The 19,474-nt window shown below is 50.1% G+C and overlaps 2 protein-coding genes across 2 annotated transcripts in view; both read left to right on the top strand.

Moving 5' to 3' along the window:
- LOC126106163 (uncharacterized) overlaps positions 1-13,147 on the top strand; it is a 33,836-nt gene extending 20,689 nt beyond the window's left edge. The window contains exon 2 of the mRNA XM_049912403.1: positions 12,365-13,147. Coding sequence (XP_049768360.1) covers positions 12,365-13,147 — 783 coding nt within the window. The remainder of the gene's footprint in view (positions 1-12,364) is intronic.
- Positions 13,148-13,157: 10 nt separating this feature from the next.
- The window catches only part of LOC126106162 (trichohyalin-like), an 81,363-nt gene continuing 75,046 nt past the window's right edge, over positions 13,158-19,474 (top strand). The window contains exon 1 of the mRNA XM_049912402.1: positions 13,158-15,968. Within this exon, the coding sequence (XP_049768359.1) occupies positions 13,158-15,968 (2,811 nt within the window). The remainder of the gene's footprint in view (positions 15,969-19,474) is intronic.

Genomic DNA, 19,474 nt, shown 5'->3' with positions numbered 1-19,474 from the left:
GGTGGTAATGAGCGGAGCTCGAAACCTCTGCGAAAAAGCGGCCGAGGCATTGGAGACAGCCTCAGGGGCCACAAGGACGTCATTCGCGACCTTCAAGCCAGAAACTGGTGAGTGGACCTTAGTGCCAGATAGCCGGCGCAGGCTACCCCAGACAACAGAAGCAGTAAAACTGTTGAAGGTGCTTGTGAAAGCAGCCCAGCTGGCTTTCTTGCTTTCTTTGATAATACGACGACACTGAGCACGTAATCGTTTATAATTGATACAATTCGCCACTGTAGGGTGGCGTTTAAATGTGCGTAAAGCACGTCGACGAGCACGTAAAGCGTCTCTACATGGTGCGGTCCACCAGGGGACCGGTACGCGACATGGAGAAGAAGTAGGGTGAGGGATGGAATATTCAGCAGCAGCGAGAATGACTTCCGTGAGGTGTGCGACCTGACGATCGCAGCTTGGGAAGCTTTGATCCTGAAAGGTCGCCCTGGAAGAGAAGAGCCCCCAGTCTGCCTTGGAGATGGTCCAACTAGAGGAGCACGGAGAGAGGGTATGCTGCAGGAGATGGATAACACACGGGAAGTGGTCGCTCGAATATGTATCAGAAAGTGCATACCACTCAAACCGGCGTGCAAGTTGGGGAGTACATATAGAGAGGTCTAAATGGGAATAGGTGTGAGATGTGTCCGAAAGAAAAGTAGGGGCTCCAGTATTGAGGCAGACAAGATTGAGCTGGTTGAAAAGGTCTGCTAACAAGGAGCCCCTCGGGCAGGATGCTGGAGAGCCCCAAAGGGGATGGTGGGCATTGAAGTCTCCAGTTAACAAAAATTGTGCAGGTAGCTGAGCAATAAGTTGGATCATGTCTGCCCTGGTAACGGCAGATGACGATGGAGTGTAAACGGTACAAAACGAAAACGTAAAAGTAGGGAGATTAATGCGGATGGCAACTGCCTGCAGGCCGGTGTGCAACGTGATGGGATCTTAGTAAATATCATCCCGGACCAGCAACATAACCCCTCCATGAGCTGGAATACCTACCACAGGGGGTAGGTCAAAACGCACAGAGGTGTAGTGTGCCAAGGCAATTTGATCGCATGGGCGTAGCTTCGTTTCCTGGAGGGCTACGACGAGTGGACGGTGCAAGCGGAGCAGCAACTTCAAGTCCTCTCGGTTGGAGCGAATGCTGCGAATATTCCAGTGAATAAGTGCCATCGTAAGAAAAGGAAGACGAAAGAAGGGGTCACCTCGAAGGCCGCTGAGGGCCTGGCTTCGAGCGAGCACTGCCGCCGCTATCAGTAGGCGGACAGTCATCGTCCATTGGGTCTATAGGTTCATCGGCCATCTCGGGAGGATGGCCGGGAGGGGGAGCTTCCTCCGCCGGTGAACGGCCGGATGTACGGCTACCAGCGGTGCGGCCATGCGAAACAGATGACGGCCTGTGGCGGCAACCCCTGCGTGGCGCAGGAGAAGAAATGCGCCGTGGCGGAGGAGGAGAACTGTGCTTCCTATGAGCCTTCTTGGAAGGACGTTTGGTGGAAGTACAGGTCGAAGGCTGGGAGGTTGAGGTACGTAGGAAGTCTGCACGGGATGGTTCCTTCTTGAAGGCCCGTGCATCTGACTTCGGGGTATTCGTCTTAGCAGAAGCTGATGAAGGGGCTGGTGTCTGTGTGGTGATGGGAGGAAGAGGAGACGTCGACCGCGAGATCTTAGCACTGGCCGAACGGACGACCGTAGTGCTGAAGGTCAGATCGCATGTCTGGGTTGCTACCTCCCTGGTAGTCCGAGGAGAGGCGAGGACAGTACTGTATTTCCCCGCTGGGAGCAGCGCGGGCTTCCTACTAGCCAATAGCTTGCGAGCAGCCGAGGTGGACACTTTCTCTTTGACCCGAATTTCTTGGATACAGCGTTCTTCCTTATAGACAGGACAGTCGCGGGAGGATGCGGCATGGTCACCCTGACAGTTCACACAACGAGGAGACGGAGGTGGACAGTCACCCTCATGGGCATCCCTTTCACAAGTGACACATTTAGCCGCATTGGAACAAGACTGTCGAGTGTGATTGAAACGCTGACACTGGTAGCAGCGCGTAGGTGTCGGGACATAGGGGCGAACAGAAATAACCTCTTAGCCCGCCTTGATGCACGATGGCGGCTTAACACTATCTAAGGTCAAGGAAAGTGTCCGGGTCGGTACAAGGTCATGGTTGACCTTTTTCATGACCCTATGGACAGCCGTCACGCCCTGCTCAGCGAGGAAAGATTGAATCTCCTCGTCAGTCAATCTGTCGAGGGAGCTAGTATAGACTACACCACGAGACGAATTCAAAGTTCGGTGGGCCTCCACCCGGTCAGGGAACGTGTACAGGAGTGTGGCCCGAAGCAGTTTTTGTGCCTGAAAGGCACTCTCAGTTTCTAGTAATAAGGTACCGTTACGCAACCTGGTACAAGATTTGACAGATCCGGCTATGGCATCTACGCCCTTCTGGATAACGAAAGGGTTGACATAGGAAAAATTCTTCCCGTCCTCAGATCGAGAAACGACGAGGAACTGTGGGGCAGGCGGTAGTACTTTCGTCACTGGTGGCTGGTCACGTTACCGTTTTTGGGTCGAAGTCGAGAGAGATGGAGTAGAATCCATTGCGGAGGAATCCCCCATGATTGCCAGCGTCTCCGATGGCGCGCTCCATCCTTGTGGGGACCCTCACAGAGGGCACTCCCGCCTTAGGTGAATGTTTACACCTCAGGTCACACCTCCCGAGAAACAGACGGAGGGACCAATCGGCATGGTCAGAAGGTATCAGCTCAGGCAATCACCCCTCCCCGGGCCTGGCCTTTACCAGGGCGTACGCACGTACCTTACATGTCTACCCAGGGCGGGGACTTACGCGTTACCCCGTCACCGGCTACGCGTGCGAACGCGTGAGTCGGCCTTCAGGCACGCACAGGGAGGAAGGAAGAAGAGGAAAAAGAAGAGGGAGAGGGAGAAAGAGGACAGACTGTCTCAAACGCTGAGGCGGTGACCAGAGAAGGCAAGGAGAAGAAGGCAATGAGAAAGCAAGGAGAAGAAGGCAATGAGAAGGCAAGGAGAAGTCAAGGGAAAGAGTAAGGAAAACTGAGGTGGAGAAGAGCAAAGAAATGAACCAACAAAAAGAAGGAAGAAACGAGAAGTGAAAAACCAAAAAGACCACAATCATAGGTCGTGGAACCGTCCGTCTCCGGACGCAGGCGCTAACTACCCCCGTGAGGGGGATGGACTCCTTTTAATCGCCTCTTACGACAGGCAGGAATACCTCGGGCCTATTCTAATCCCCGGACCCGCAGGGGGGTAAGTGAATATGTGAACCCCTAGACATGTTGGTGAATTATGCCGTACCCCAGCCATGGGATATACAAGGCACTGTCATCTATCAAGGGGACGTCGCTCCCCATCACTGGGCTCCAGGGATTCCTTAATGAAAGCCTCCCCAACAGGTGGACAGGCAGAGGGGGCCCAGTTCCGTGGCCGCCGCCGTCACCTCATCACATCACCATCCCCTTAGATTTCTTTCTTTGGGGATGTGTGTACAAAACAGCAGTTCGTGATATTGTGACAATGCAACACCGCATCAGAGAAGCCATAAGTACAATCACACCACACGTGGTGTAGAATATGTGGCAAAAGATTGAATACTGTCTCGATATTTTGCGTGTTAGCAGTGGTGCACACGGTGAAGTTATTTCAGTGTTGAAGTGAATACCTATATTAAATGTCTATGTAATGTTCGAACCTTGATGAGTAGACACCTATGTGGATACCAAATCTTTCTTTTGTCGTATTCAGTGAAGAGTTACACTGTTTGTTATCAGGGTAAACGATGGATTTATCACAAAATGTCAAAAAAAGAAGTGGAATGATAGCAATATTTTACTGTACTTCAGCCCACTAAATAGAATGTGTGTGCTGAATAAGGAATATAGTGAGTGTACAGAGAGACAGTTTTAATTGTCGCTTCCAAGACAGGGTAAATACTGGGTGGTTTTAATTAAAGTGCAATTACTGCTGGAGGTCCAGTGCGGGCTGTAAGTATCGCATGACAACGAAACTTGTACATATGCTAATGCGTTAATGCGAAACTGATTTACACGGGAAAAAATATTTGTTTTTTCCTCCCGGTGGAAATCTGGTGCTGCAAACTGTTTGTATGACAGTATGACAACCACGCTCTCATCTGGCTAGCCATAACGTGAGTGAACAGTGTGGCTATGGAGACGAGAAACAGTGCGCTGTTAGTGAAAGTGGAATTTGCTGCCGCTCGCATAAAACAGTGCTGCATTGAGAGAGTACCGCTGACGGAAAGGTCTGGGGACAGGCCTGATGTCATTACATGGTACAATGAAGGTGGTAATAAAATTCGGAAACACGGCTGAGCTTGATGTGGCATCTGGAAGGAGAAGGCCTCCTATCACAGTGGAAGTTACTGATGAGGTTGTTGCTGCTGCTGCTGCTGCTGCTGCTGCTGCTGCTGTAACTGACCACGCAGTGTGTCTGGGAAGTGCTAGTGCATGTGTAGTGTCACGAGCATCATCCTTATCATGGTCAACAGTACGGAAAGTTTTGCGATACGTTTTCCCTCTAATTCTCTCCCACGACCCCAGAGACCTTGCACTTTGTGCGGAGGCTTACGTGCGTCAGGGATAAAGATAGCCGTACCGTATATGCAGCCACAACGAAAGGGTATCTGTTGAGAGGCCAGACAAACTTGTGGTTCTTGAAGAGGGGCAGCAGCCTTTTCAGTAGTTGCAGGGGCAACATTCACGATGATAGACTGATCTGGCCTTGTAACATCAAGCAAAACGGCCTTTCTGTGCTGGTGCTGAGAACGGCTGAAAGCAAGGGACTACAGCCATAATTTGTCCCGAGGGCATGCAGTTTTACTGCATGGTTAAATGATTGCGTCCTCTTGGGTAAAATACTCCAGAAGTCAATCAGTCCCCCGTTCGGATCTCTGGGCGGGGACTGCTCAACAGGATGTCGTTATCAGGAGAAAGGAAACTGGCGTTCTACGAATTGGAGCGTGGAATGTCAGATCCTTTAATCAGGCATGCAAGTTAAAAAATTTAGAAAGGGAAATGGATAAGTTAGAGGTAGATATGTTACAGTGAAAACCCGTTGTTAGTTAGAACGCGTTCTTACTAGTTAAAAGTAGTGCATACTGAGCCACTTCATCAAAACGCGTTTTGCCTAGTTAAAACTAGGCTTAACTGACTTTCGCTTTTGACCAGCAGTAAGTTCTAGAGGTAACTAAGGCCATCAGTATCAACTAGTTTCACCTAGTAAGAACGCTTCGTAACTTAACTAGACAAAACTAGTTTTCACTAAATTTATTCAGGGGCAAATATTAAAAGTAAGAGTAACTACTTGTTCGTCGAAATAAAAAAATAAACATTTTTGTATTGTGCAATGCAATATTTATTGAGAATATTGATAATATATCTAAGTCGTTAATATTAACTACAGAAATACAAAAACAACCACACACTGAAGAAACATTTTAAGGAAAATTACAGCCATTTTAACAATATTAGTTACGAAAGTGGAAACAAAATAATCATACAGTGAAAGTATATAAATTACTGATACATTTGACAAAAATTGCCACAGTCTTAATAAAGGAGAAACGTGCCAAAAATTTTTACAATTAAATTTTGATTATTTGTTATTGCAAGGCAAACTGTCTTGACATTCTGAGTTACAAAGTTTTCCTTTTTCCCAACAAAAGCACCTTTTTTAAATACATGCCTTCACACACACACACACACACACACACACACACACACACACACACACACACACACACACACACACACACACACACACACAGCGAACAAATTCTTGTCCTGATCCTAAGGCTGCCATCTTGGCAGCAGTTCTTAATGATACCTTTGTCTGTGGCACGTCTTCCAGCAGCAAGAATTTCTCTTTGGACACGTCGAATTCGGATCTGGAAGAGAACTTTTAATTAGTTTGTTCGAAAGGCGATTAGGTACTTAATACATATAGAATATATTACAATGTATTTAATCTTAAAATATGAATGAATTACTTGAATAGTTAGCGACGTTTTCGGAGCATTAAATCAATTAAGTAATTAATGTCTAACATTTGTCCTTAATTATTGAAATCAATTCAGAAATACATACCTGCAATACAATTTGTGGAGTATCCCATATTTCTTTCTAATCTTGTGCAAGCCCTGTTCATCTTTCTGAAGAACAACTTCAATAAGATTGGGGAGATCTGCTTTTTTTTTGTGGTTTTAGGGCGCACAACTTCAATGGTCATTAGCGCCCTGACTACTCTAAGAATGCACCGCGAGGCACAAGTTTAAAACAACAACTAAAAGGGAAAACACGATAAAAGACAGACTGACAGGCATAGGATTAAAAAACATCATCAAATGTCCTTAGCAAGGTTTGTCCAATTGATAAAACAAAGAACACAAGCAACTGCTCGTGGGTCATCCGCTAAAATGGCATCGAAAGTATTAGGCAGGATAAGATCGAGGCGCAGTGTGTTAAGATCAGGACAGGACATTAAAATGTGTCTAACCATCAGCAAGTGCCCACATGGGCAGAACGGCGCCGGCCCAGCCGTCAGCAGATGGTGATGGCTGAACCGGCAGTGTCCAATTCTTAACCGGGCTAAAACGACCTCCTCCCGCCGAGAAGGGCGTGAGGAGGACGTCCAAGCCACGGGAAGAGGTTTTAAGGCCCGAAGCTTGTTGTCGGTAAGTGCAGCCCAATCGGCTTGCCACAGCGACACAGTGCGCCGACAAATGACCCTGCTAAAATCGGACGAAGGGACACAACAATAAGCTGTCCGAGGCCGGAGGACCGCAGCCTTGGCCGCGGCATCTGCAGATTCGTTCCCCGGGATACCGACATGGCCAAGAACCCACATAAAGCTAACCGGAGAACCGACGTCCACCAGCTGCTGAAGAGAGCGTTGGATTCGGTGCACGAAAGGGTGAACCGGGTACGGATCACTGAGGCTCTGGAGTGCGCTCAGGGAATCGGAGCAGATGACATAAGCAGAATGTCGGTGGCGGCAGATGTAAAGAACAGCCTTGTAGAGGGCAAACAGCTCAGCTGTGAAGACCGAACAATGGTCATGGAGCCGGTATTTGAAACTTTGTGCCCCGACAATAAAAGAACACCCGACCCCGTCATTGGTCTTAGAGCCATCTGTATAAATGAAAGTCATATTAATGAACTTCGAACGAAGTTCGACAAAACGGGAGTGGTAGACCGAACCTGGGGTAACCTCCTTTGGGAGCGAGCTGAGGTCAAGGAGAACGCGAACCTGAGCCTGGAGCCAAGATGGCGTGTGGCTCTCGCCCACTCGAAAGGTTGCAGGGAGTGAAAAATTAAGGTGTAGAAGGAGGCGACGAAAGCGAACTCCAGGGGGTAGCAGGGCAGAGACATACAACCCTTATTGACGGTCAAGAGAGTCGTCAAAAAAGGAACGATAAGACGGATGGTCGGGCATTGACAGTAGCCGACAGGCATACCGACAAAGCAGTATATCGCGCCGGTAGGTGAGTGGCAATTCACCAGCGTCAGCATAAAGACTCTCGACGGGACTAGCATAAAACGCTCCGATCGCAAGACGTAAACCCCGATGTTGTATGGAGTTGAGGCGGCGTAAGATGGATGGCCGTGCAGAGGAGTATACGAAGCTCCCATAATCCAGCTTGGAGCGGACGATCGACCGATATAGACGAAGTAGGACGGTTCGATCCGCTCCCCACGACATACCACTGAGAACACGGAGGACATTTAGAGAACGGGTACAACGGGCAGCCAAATACGACACATGTGGAGACCAGCTAAGTTTCCTGTCAAATGTAAGACCTAAAAATTTGGTTGTCTCCACGAATGGGAGAGCAACAGGACCGAGTCGTAAGGACGGTGGGAGAAAATCTTTGTAGCGCCAGAAGTTAATACAGACCGTCTTCTCGGCAGAAATACGGAAGCCATTGGCGACACTCCAGGAGTAAAGACGGTCAAGAGAACGCTGAAGACAGCGCTCCAGGACACGTGTACACTGCGCGCTGCAATAGATGGTAAAATCGTCCACGAAAAGGGATCCTGATACATCAGCTGGGAGGCAATCCATTATTGGATTGATCGCGATGGCGAAGAGAGCGACGCTCAAAACTGAGCCCTGTGGCACCCCATTCTCCTGGCGAAAGGTGCCGGACAGGACAGAACCCACACGTACCCATAACTGTCGATACATTAAAAAGGAACGAATAAAAAGAGGGAGGCGACCGCGAAGGCCCCATGTATGCATGGAGCGGAGAATGTCCGCCCTCCAACAGGTATCGTAGGCCTTCTCCAAATCTAAGAACACAGCTGCGGTCGGGCGCTTCCGCAAGAAGTTATTCATAATGAAGGTCGACAAGGTAACCAGATGGTCAACAGCAGAGCGGCGCATACGATATCCACATTGTACATTGGTGAAGTAGGCGTCGAGACTCGAGCAGCCAAATCAAACGAGAGTTAACCATTCGCTCCATCACTTTACAGACACAGCCGGTAAGCGAGATGGGTCAATAACTGGAAGGCAAGTGCTTGTCCTTCCCCGGCTTATGAATCGGGACAATAGACTCGCGCCAGCATGCGGGAACATGTCCCTCAATCCAGATGCGATTATAAGTACGAAGAAGGAAACCTTTACTCGCAGGAGAAAGGTTCTTCAGCACCTGAATATGAATAGAATCACGCCCTGGAGCGGAGGACCGTGATCGGCCAAGTGCGTTTTCGAGTTCCCGCATGGTGAATGGGGCATTATAACTTTCACAATTCGAGGAGCGGAAGTTAGGTGGCCTAGCCTCCTCAGCCTCTTTTCGGGGGAGGAAGGCAGGGTGGTAATGAGCGGAGCTCGAAACCTCTGCGAAAAAGTGGCCGAAGGCATTGGAGACATCCTGAGGGGCCACAAGGACGTCATTCGCGACCATCAAGCCAGAAACTGGTGAGTGGACCTTAGTGCCAGATAGCCGGCGCAGGCTACCCCAGACAACAGAAGCAGTAAAACCGTTGAAGGTGCTTGTGAAAGCAGCCCAGCTGGCTTTCTTGCTTTCTTTAATAATACGACGACGCTGTGCACGTAATCTTTTATAACTGATACAATTCGCCACTGTAGGGTGGCGTTTAAATGTGCGTAAAGCACGTCGACGAGCACGTAAAGCGTCTCTACATGCTGCGGTCCACCAGGGGACCGGTACGCGACGTGGAGAAGAAGTGGGGTGAGGGATGGAATATTCAGCAGCAGTGAGAATGACTTCCGTGAGGTGTGCGACCTGACGATCGCAGCTTGTGAAGGTTTGATCCTGAAAGGTCGCCCTGAAAGAGAGGAGCCCCCAGTCTGCTTTGGAGATGTTCCAACTAGATGAGCACGGAGAGTGGGTATGCTGCAGGAGATGGATAACACACAGGAAGTGGTCGCTCGAATATGTATCAGGAATTGCATACCACTCAAACCAGCGTGCAAGGTGGGTAGTACATATAGAGTGGTCTAAATGGGAATAGGTGTGAGATGTGTCCGAAAGAAAAGTAGGGGCGCCAGTATTGAGGCAGACAAGACTTAGCTGGTTGAAAAGGTCTGCTAACAGTGAGCCCCTCGGGCAGTATGCTGGAGATCCCCGAAGGGGATGGTGGGCATTGAACTCTCCAGTTAACAAAAATGGTGCAGGTAGCTGAGCAATAAGTTGGATCATGTCTGCCCTGGTAACGGCAGACGACGATTGAGTGTAAACGGTACAAATGTAAAATGTAAAAGTGGGGAGAGTAATGCGGATGGCAACTGCCTGCAGGCCGGTGTGCAACGTGATGGGATCGTAGTAAATATCATCCCGGACCAACAACATAACCCCTCCATGAGCTGGGATACCTACCAGAGGGGGTAGGTCAAAACGCACAGAGGTGTAGTGTGCCAAGGCAATTTGATCGCATGGGCGTAGCTTCGTTACCTGGAGGGCTACGACGAGCGGACGGTGCAAGCGGAGCAGCAACTTCAAGTCCTCTCGGTTGGAGCGAATGCTGCGAATATTCCAGTGAATAAGTGCCATCGGAAGAAAAGGAAGACGAAAGAAGGGGTCACCTCGAAGGCTGCTGAGGGCCTGGCTTCGAGCGAGCACTGCCGCCGCTATCAGTAGGCGGACAGTCATCGTCCATTGGTTCTATAGGTTCATCGGCCATCTTGTTAAGATGGCCGGGAGGGGGAGCTTCCTCCGCTGGTGAACGTCCAGATGTTCGGCTACCAGCGGTGCGGCCAGGCGAAACGGATGACGGCCTGGGGCGGCAACCGCTGGGTGGCGCAGGAGAAGAAATGCGCCGTGGCGGAGAAGAACTGTGCTTCCTATGAGCCTTCGTAGAAGGTAGTTTGGTGGAAGTACTGGTCGATGGCTGGGAGGTCGAGGTGCGTAGGAAGTCTGCATGTGTCGCTTCCTTCTTGAAGGCCCGTGCATCTGACTTCTGGGTCTTCATCTTAGCAGAAACTGATGAAGGGGCTTGTGTCTGTGAGGTGATGGGAGGAAGAGGAGACGTCGACCGCGCGATCTTAGCACTGGCCGAACGGACGACCGTGGTGCTGAAAGTCAGATCGCATGTCTGGGTTGCCACCTCCCTGGTAGTCCGAGGAGAGGCGAGGACAGTACTGTATTTACCCGCTGGGAGCAGCGTGGGCTTCCTACTAGCCAATAGCTTGCGAGCAGACGAGGTGGACACTTTCTCTTTGACCCGAATTTCTTGGATACCTTGTTCTTCCTTATAGATGGGACAGTCACGGGAGGACGCTGCATGGTCACCCTGAGAGTTCACACAACGAGGAGACGCAGGTGGACAGTCACCCTCATGGGCATCCCTGCCACAAGTGACATTTAGCCGCATTGGAACAAGACTGGCGAGTGTGATTAAAACGCTGACACTGGTAGCAGCGCGTAGGTGTCGGGACATAGGGGCGAACAGAAATAACCTCGTAGCCCGCTTTGATGCGCGATGGCAGCTGAACACTATCAAAGGTCAAGAAAAGTGTCCGGGTCGGTACAAGGTCATTGTTGACCTTTTTCATGACCCTATGGACAGCCGTCACGCCCTGCTCAGCGAGGAAAGACAATCTCCTCGTCAGTCAATCCCTCAAGAGATCTAGTATAGACCACACCACGAGACGAATTCAAAGTTCGGTGAGCCTCCACCCGGACAGGGAACGTGTACAGGAGTGTGGCTCGAAACAGTTTCTGTGCCTGAAAGGCGCTCTCAGTATCTAGTAGCAAGGTACCATTACGCAACCTTGTACAAGACTTAACAGTAACGGCTATGACATCTACGCCCTTCTGGATAACGAAAAGGTTGACAGAGGAAAAATCCTTTCCGTCCTCAGATCGAGAAACGACGAGTAACTGTGAGGCAGGCGGTAGCACTTTTGTCACTGGTGGCTGGTCATGTTTCCGTTTGTGGGCAGAAGTCGAGAGAGAAAAAGAGAAATCCATTGTGGAGGAATCCCCCATGATTGCCAGCGTCTCCGATGGTGCGCTCCTTCCTTATGGGGACCCTCTCAGAGGGCACTCTCGCCTTAGGTAAATGTTTACACCTCAGGTCACACCTCCCGAGAAACAGACGGAGGGACCAATCGGCATGGTCAGAAGGTATCAGCTCAGGCAATCACCCCTCCCTTGGCCTGGCCTTTACCAGGGGGTACGTGCGTGCCTTACTTGTCTACCTAGGGTGGGGAATTACACGTTACCCTGTCACCGGCTACGCGTGCAAACGCGTGGGACGGCCTTCAGGCGCGCACAGGGAAGAGAGAGAGAGAGGACAGAGACAGAGAGAGAGAGGACAGAGACAGAGAGAGAGAGGACAGAGACAGAGAGAGAGAGGACAGAGACAGAGAGAGAACGAGGACAGAGAGAGAGAGAGAGAGAGGACAGACTGTCTCAAACGCGAAGGCAAGGAGACGAAGGCAAGGAGACGAAGGCAAGGAGACGAAGGCAAGGAGACTAAGGCAAGGAGACTAAGGCAAGGAGACTAAGGCAAGGAGACTAAGGCAAGGAGACTAAGGCAAGGAGACTAAGGCAAGGAGACTAAGGCAAGGAGACTAAGGCAAGGAGACTAAGGCAAGGAGACTAAGGCAAGGAGACTAAGGCAAGGAGACTAAGGCAAGGAGACTAAGGCAAGGAGACTAAGGCAAGGAGACTAAGGCAAGGAGACTAAGGCAAGGAGACTAAGGCAAGGAGACTAAGGCAAGGAGACTAAGGCAAGGAGACTAAGGCAAGGAGACTAAGGCAAGGAGACTAAGGCAAGGAGACTAAGGCAAGGAGACTAAGGCAAGGAGACTAAGGCAAGGAGACTAAGGCAAGGAGACGAAGGCAAGGAGACGAAGGCAAGGAGACGAAGGCAAGGAGACGAAGGCAAGGAGACGAAGGCAAGGAGACGAAGGCAAGGAGACGAAGGCAAGGAGACGAAGGCAAGGAGACGAAGGCAAGGAGACGAAGGCAAGGAGACGAAGGCAAGGAGACGAAGGCAAGGAGACGAAGGCAAGGAGACGAAGGCAAGGAGACGAAGGCAAGGAGACGAAGGCAAGGAGACGAAGGCAAGGAGACGAAGGCAAGGAGACGAAGGCAAGGAGACGAAGGCAAGGAGACGAAGGCAAGGAGACGAAGGCAAGGAGACGAAGGCAAGGAGACGAAGGCAAGGAGACGAAGGCAAGGAGACGAAGGCAAGGAGACGAAGGCAAGGAGACGAAGGCAAGGAGACGAAGGCAAGGAGACGAAGGCAAGGAGACGAAGGCAAGGAGACGAAGGCAAGGAGACGAAGGCAAGGAGACGAAGGCAAGGAGACGAAGGCAAGGAGACGAAGGCAAGGAGACGAAGGCAAGGAGACGAAGGCAAGGAGACGAAGGCAAGGAGACGAAGGCAAGGAGACGAAGGCAAGGAGACGAAGGCAAGGAGACGAAGGCAAGGAGACGAAGGCAAGGAGACGAAGGCAAGGAGACGAAGGCAAGGAGACGAAGGCAAGGAGACGAAGGCAAGGAGACGAAGGCAAGGAGACGAAGGCAAGGAGACGAAGGCAAGGAGACGAAGGCAATGAGACGAAGGCAATGAGACGAAGGCAATGAGACGAAGGCAATGAGACGAAGGCAAGGAGACGAAGGCAAGGAGACGAAGGCAAGGAGACGAAGGCAAGGAGACGAAGGCAAGGAGACGAAGGCAAGGAGACGAAGGCAAGGAGACGAAGGCAAGGAGACGAAGGCAAGGAGACGAAGGCAAGGAGACGAAGGCAAGGAGACGAAGGCAAGGAGACGAAGGCAAGGAGACGAAGGCAAGGAGACGAAGGCAAGGAGACGAAGGCAAGGAGACGAAGGCAAGGAGACGAAGGCAAGGAGACGAAGGCAAGGAGACGAAGGCAAGGAGACGAAGGCAAGGAGACGAAGGCAAGGAGACGAAGGCAAGGAGACGAAGGCAAGGAGACGAAGGCAAGGAGACGAAGGCAAGGAGACGAAGGCAAGGAGACGAAGGCAAGGAGACGAAGGCAAGGAGACGAAGGCAAGGAGACGAAGGCAAGGAGACGAAGGCAAGGAGACGAAGGCAAGGAGACGAAGGCAAGGAGACGAAGGCAAGGAGACGAAGGCAAGGAGACGAAGGCAAGGAGACGAAGGCAAGGAGACGAAGGCAAGGAGACGAAGGCAAGGAGACGAAGGCAAGGAGACGAAGGCAAGGAGACGAAGGCAAGGAGACGAAGGCAAGGAGACGAAGGCAAGGAGACGAAGGCAAGGAGACGAAGGCAAGGAGACGAAGGCAAGGAGACGAAGGCAAGGAGACGAAGGCAAGGAGACGAAGGCAAGGAGACGAAGGCAAGGAGACGAAGGCAAGGAGACGAAGGCAAGGAGACGAAGGCAAGGAGACGAAGGCAAGGAGACGAAGGCAAGGAGACGAAGGCAAGGAGACGAAGGCAAGGAGACGAAGGCAAGGAGACGAAGGCAAGGAGACGAAGGCAAGGAGACGAAGGCAAGGAGACGAAGGCAAGGAGACGAAGGCAAGGAGACGAAGGCAAGGAGACGAAGGCAAGGAGACGAAGGCAAGGAGACGAAGGCAAGGAGACGAAGGCAAGGAGACGAAGGCAAGGAGACGAAGGCAAGGAGACGAAGGCAAGGAGACGAAGGCAAGGAGACGAAGGCAAGGAGACGAAGGCAAGGAGACGAAGGCAAGGAGACGAAGGCAAGGAGACGAAGGCAAGGAGACGAAGGCAAGGAGACGAAGGCAAGGAGACGAAGGCAAGGAGACGAAGGCAAGGAGACGAAGGCAAGGAGACGAAGGCAAGGAGACGAAGGCAAGGAGACGAAGGCAAGGAGACGAAGGCAAGGAGACGAAGGCAAGGAGACGAAGGCAAGGAGACGAAGGCAAGGAGACGAAGGCAAGGAGACGAAGGCAAGGAGACGAAGGCAAGGAGACGAAGGCAAGGAGACGAAGGCAAGGAGACGAAGGCAAGGAGACGAAGGCAAGGAGACGAAGGCAAGGAGACGAAGGCAAGGAGACGAGGGCAAGGAGACGAGGGCAAGGAGACGAGGGCAAGGAGACGAGGGCAAGGAGACGAGGGCAAGGAGACGAGGGCAAGGAGACGAGGGCAAGGAGACGAGGGCAAGGAGACGAGGGCAAGGAGACGAAGGCAAGGAGACGAAGGCAAGGAGACGAAGGCAAGGAGACGAAGGCAAGGAGACGAAGGCAAGGAGACGAAGGCAAGGAGACGAAGGCAAGGAGACGAAGGCAAGGAGACGAAGGCAAGGAGACGAAGGCAAGGAGACGAAGGCAAGGAGACGAAGGCAAGGAGACGAAGGCAAGGAGACGAAGGCAAGGAGACGAAGGCAAGGAGACGAAGGCAAGGAGACGAAGGCAAGGAGACGAAGGCAAGGAGACGAAGGCAAGGAGACGAAGGCAAGGAGACGAAGGCAAGGAGACGAAGGCAAGGAGACGAAGGCAAGGAGACGAAGGCAAGGAGACGAAGGCAAGGAGACGAAGGCAAGGAGACGAAGGCAAGGAGACGAAGGCAAGGAGACGAAGGCAAGGAGACGAAGGCAAGGAGACGAAGGCAAGGAGACGAAGGCAAGGAGACGAAGGCAAGGAGACGAAGGCAAGGAGACGAAGGCAAGGAGACGAAGGCAAGGAGACGAAGGCAAGGAGACGAAGGCAAGGAGACGAAGGCAAGGAGACGAAGGCAAGGAGACGAAGGCAAGGAGACGAAGGCAAGGAGACGAAGGCAAGGAGACGAAGGCAAGGAGACGAAGGCAAGGAGACGAAGGCAAGGAGACGAAGGCAAGGAGACGAAGGCAAGGAGACGAAGGCAAGGAGACGAAGGCAAGGAGACGAAGGCAAGGAGACGAAGGCAAGGAGACGAAGGCAAGGAGACGAAGGCAAGGAGACGAAGGCAAGGAGACGAAGGCAAGGAGACGAAGGCAAGGAGACGAAGGCAAGGAGACGAAGGCAAGGAGACGAAGGCAAGGAGACGAAGGCAAGGAGACGAAGGCAAGGAGACGAAGGCAAGGAGACGAAGGCAAGGAGACGAAGGCAAGGAGACGAAGGCAAGGAGACGAAGGCAAGGAGACGAAGGCAAGGAGACGAAGGCAAGGAGACGAAGGCAAGGAGACGAAGGCAAGGAGACGAAGGCAAGGAGACGAAGGCAAGGAGACGAAGGCAAGGAGACGAAGGCAAGGAGACGAAGGCAAGGAGACGAAGGCAAGGAGACGAAGGCAAGGAGACGAAGGCAAGGAGACGAAGGCAAGGAGACGAAGGCAAGGAGACGAAGGCAAGGAGACGAAGGCAAGGAGACGAAGGCAAGGAGACGAAGGCAAGGAGACGAAGGCAAGGAGACGAAGGCAAGGAGACGAAGGCAAGGAGACGAAGGCAAGGAGACGAAGGCAAGGAGACGAAGGCAAGGAGACGAAGGCAAGGAGACGAAGGCAAGGAGACGAAGGCAAGGAGACGAAGGCAAGGAGACGAAGGCAAGGAGACGAAGGCAAGGAGACGAAGGCAAGGAGACGAAGGCAAGGAGACGAAGGCAAGGAGACGAAGGCAAGGGAAAGAGTAAGGAAGACAGTGAGATGGAGAAGAACAAAGAAAGGAACCAACCAAAGGAAGGAAGAAACGAGAAGTGAAATACCGAAAATACCACAATTATAGGTCGTGGAACCGTCCGTCTCTGGACGCAGGCGCTGACTACCCCCTTGAGGGGGATGGACTCCTTTTAGTCGCATCTTACGACAGGCAGGAATACCGCGGGCCTATTCTAACCCCCGAACCCGCAGGGGGGAGTCTGCATGTCGATCAGATCAACTTGGTAACGACTTTTAATTTCTGAATGAAGTATGGGTTTCGACATGTGCCCCCTTTCCTTAATGCTCCTTTTGCGCTGACAAGTTTCACACACAGACACATAAATGTGTATCGTGTCCACTGTTACGCTTGCGTATTTTCTTGGAGTTTCAACGTTTAATCTGTCTCTACCTCCATGACCGACGGCCTGATGTGCTGCTTCAATAATGTCGAAAATTTCTTCGACACGTAAGTAGTACTCCACAGGCTCTCTTCTTGTCACTGACTTGCTGGTCCCACAAATATTAATAACCTTGAATCGATTTAATCTCATGTACTGCTTCTGTGTCTTTTTCTTATCTTATTGTGGTTCTTCAGTTCCGTCCACTAATTTATCGTAAGATCCTTTTGTCGTAACATTGTAGTGGTTTCCTCTTTTGTCGTGTTCTTCAGTCTGTAACATCCTTCTCACAAATTATTCTTTCCATCGCCTTTCTTGATATAGATCTGACATGATAAATACGTACAAACTGATCTGCACGTGATTAGCCCCTCTACCGTGTTGTTTGTTGTGGCGAAAAGCGCCCACTGGCGGGCTGGGCTATTGTCGGCCGCTGCAGCGCTGCCCAGGCGGGGGGTTTTGGCGCCTGGAACTGTCCGTGTCGGCGCCTTCTTGTTTTCACCATCTGGAAGTGTTTGGATGTATGATCAATATTCCAATAAATATTACGTTGCACAATACAAAAAAGGTGTTTTTATTTCAATCAGTTGCTCTTTATTTTAATATTTGACCCTAAATAAATTTAGTGAAAACTAGTTCTGTATACCAGTAGCTTAGTTAGAACGCGTTCTTACTAGTTGAAACTAGTTGACTGATACTCTTAGTTACAACTAGAATTTACTGCTGGTCAAAAGCGAAAGCCAGTTAAAACTAGTTTTTACTAGGCAAAACGCGTTTTGACCAAGTGGCACAGTAAAAACTAGTTTTAACTAATAAGAACGCATTCTAACCAAAAACGGGTTTTGACTGGAACAGATATATTGTGGATTAGTGAAGTTCAGTGGCAGGAGGAACAAGACTTCTGGTCTCGTGAATACGGGTTATAAATACAAAATCAAATCGTGGTAATGCAGGAGTAGGTTTAATAATGAATAAAAAAGTAGGAACGCGGATAAGCTACTACGAAGAGCATAGTGAACCTATTGTTGTAGCCGAGATGGACATGAAGCCCACACCTACCACTGTACAAGTTTATATGCCAACTACCACAGCAGATGATTAAGAGCATGAAGAAATGTATAATGCGATAAAAGCAATTATTCAGCTAGTCAAGGGAGACGAAAATTTAATAATCGTTGGGGAAAGGAATTCGTTGGTAAGAAAAGGAAGAGAAGGAGAAGCAGTCGGTGAATGTGGATTGGGGGTCAGGAATGAAAGGGGAAGCCACCTGGCAGAATTTTGCATAAAGCATAACCTTATCGTAGCTAACATTTGGTTTAAGTACCATGAAAGAAGGTGCTATACATGGAAGAGGCCTGGAGACACTGGAAGGTTTCAGATAGATTATATAATGGTACGACAGTGATTCAGCAACCAGATTTTAAATTTTAAGACAATTCCAGGGACAGATGTGGTCTCTGACCACAATATATTGGTTATGAACTGTAGATTAAAATTGAAGAAACTGCAAAAAGGTAGGAATTTATGGAGATGGAACCAGCACAAACTGAACCAGCCAGAGGTTACAGTTTCAGAGAGAGTATTAGTGAGCCATTGACAATAACAGAGGAAAGAAATACAGTAGAAGAAGAATGAGTAGCTTTGAAAGAAGGAATAGTGAAGGCACCAGGTGATTAAGTAGGGAGAAAGACGAGGGCTAGTAGAAATTCTTGGATAATAAAAGATATTGAATTTAATTGATGATAGGAGAAAATACAAAAATGCAGTAAATTAAGCAGGCAAAAAGGAATATAAACGTCTCAAAAGTGAGATGGACAGGAAGTGCAAAATGGCTAAGCAGGGATGGCTAGACGACAAATGTAAGAAGCATGTAGAAGCATGCATCACTACGAGTAAGATAGATACTGCCAACAGGAAAATTAAGGAGACCTTTTTAGGAAAGAGAACCACCTGTATGATTATCATGATTGCTGAGATGGAAAACCCATCCTAAGCAAAGAAGGGAAAACATTAACGAGGAAGGAGTATACAGAGGGTCTTTAAAGGGGCGGTGTACTTGAGGACAGTATTGTGGAAACAAAAGAGGACGTAGATGAAGATGAAATGGGAGATATGATACTGCGTGAAGAATTTGACAGAGCACTAAAAGACCTAATCGAAACGAGGCCCCTACTGATAGCCTTGGGGGAACCAGCCATGATAAAAACTCATCTACAAGGGTTGGAACTTTAATAGTGGTAACTATTTATTTACAGCTCCTGCAAAATAGATACGTGTTTCAAAGTTTGACTGACCTTCAAAGTAGTCACCAGCATTGTGTATAACCCGTTGCCAGCGATGTGGAAATCGCTTGAATACTCTTAGCAGTGCCAGTTGTGTTGACAGTTCGAGCGGCGCGGTCTATTGCTGGACGAATTTGTAGCAGTTCTGAAGCGAATGCCGTCAAGTGTTTCCTTCAGTTTAGAAATCGAGTTGAACTCACAAGGGCTTAAATTAGGGGAGTGCAGTAGGTGACATAGCAGTTAGCAGCGCCATCAGTCAAACAAATCAGTAACATCTTGCGCTGTACATGCTTCAGCATTGTCCTGCAAAATGATGGTCAGGTCCTGCAGAAAGTGTCATCGCTTCTGTCTCTAAGCTGGTTGTAGGTTGTGTTCCAAATTGAACAGCATAGAGACAGAAGTGATGACACTGTGCAGGACGTGACCATCATTTTGCAGGACAATGCTGAAGCATGTACAGTGCAAGATGTTACTGATTTGTTTGACTGATGGGGCTGCTAACTGCTATGTCACCTACTGCACTCCCCTAATTTAAGCCCTTGTGAGTTCAAGTCGATTTCTATATTGAAGGAAACACTTCACGGCATTCGCTTCAGAACTGATACAAATTCGTCCAGAAATAGACCGCGCCGCTCTAACTGTCAACACAACTGGCACTGCTAAGAGTATCCTACGAC

Source organism: Schistocerca cancellata, chromosome 10, assembly GCF_023864275.1.
Source record: "Schistocerca cancellata isolate TAMUIC-IGC-003103 chromosome 10, iqSchCanc2.1, whole genome shotgun sequence".
In the NCBI taxonomy this organism is placed as follows: Eukaryota; Metazoa; Arthropoda; class Insecta; order Orthoptera; family Acrididae; genus Schistocerca; species Schistocerca cancellata.
This window is presented reverse-complemented; position numbering and strand designations above follow the sequence as displayed.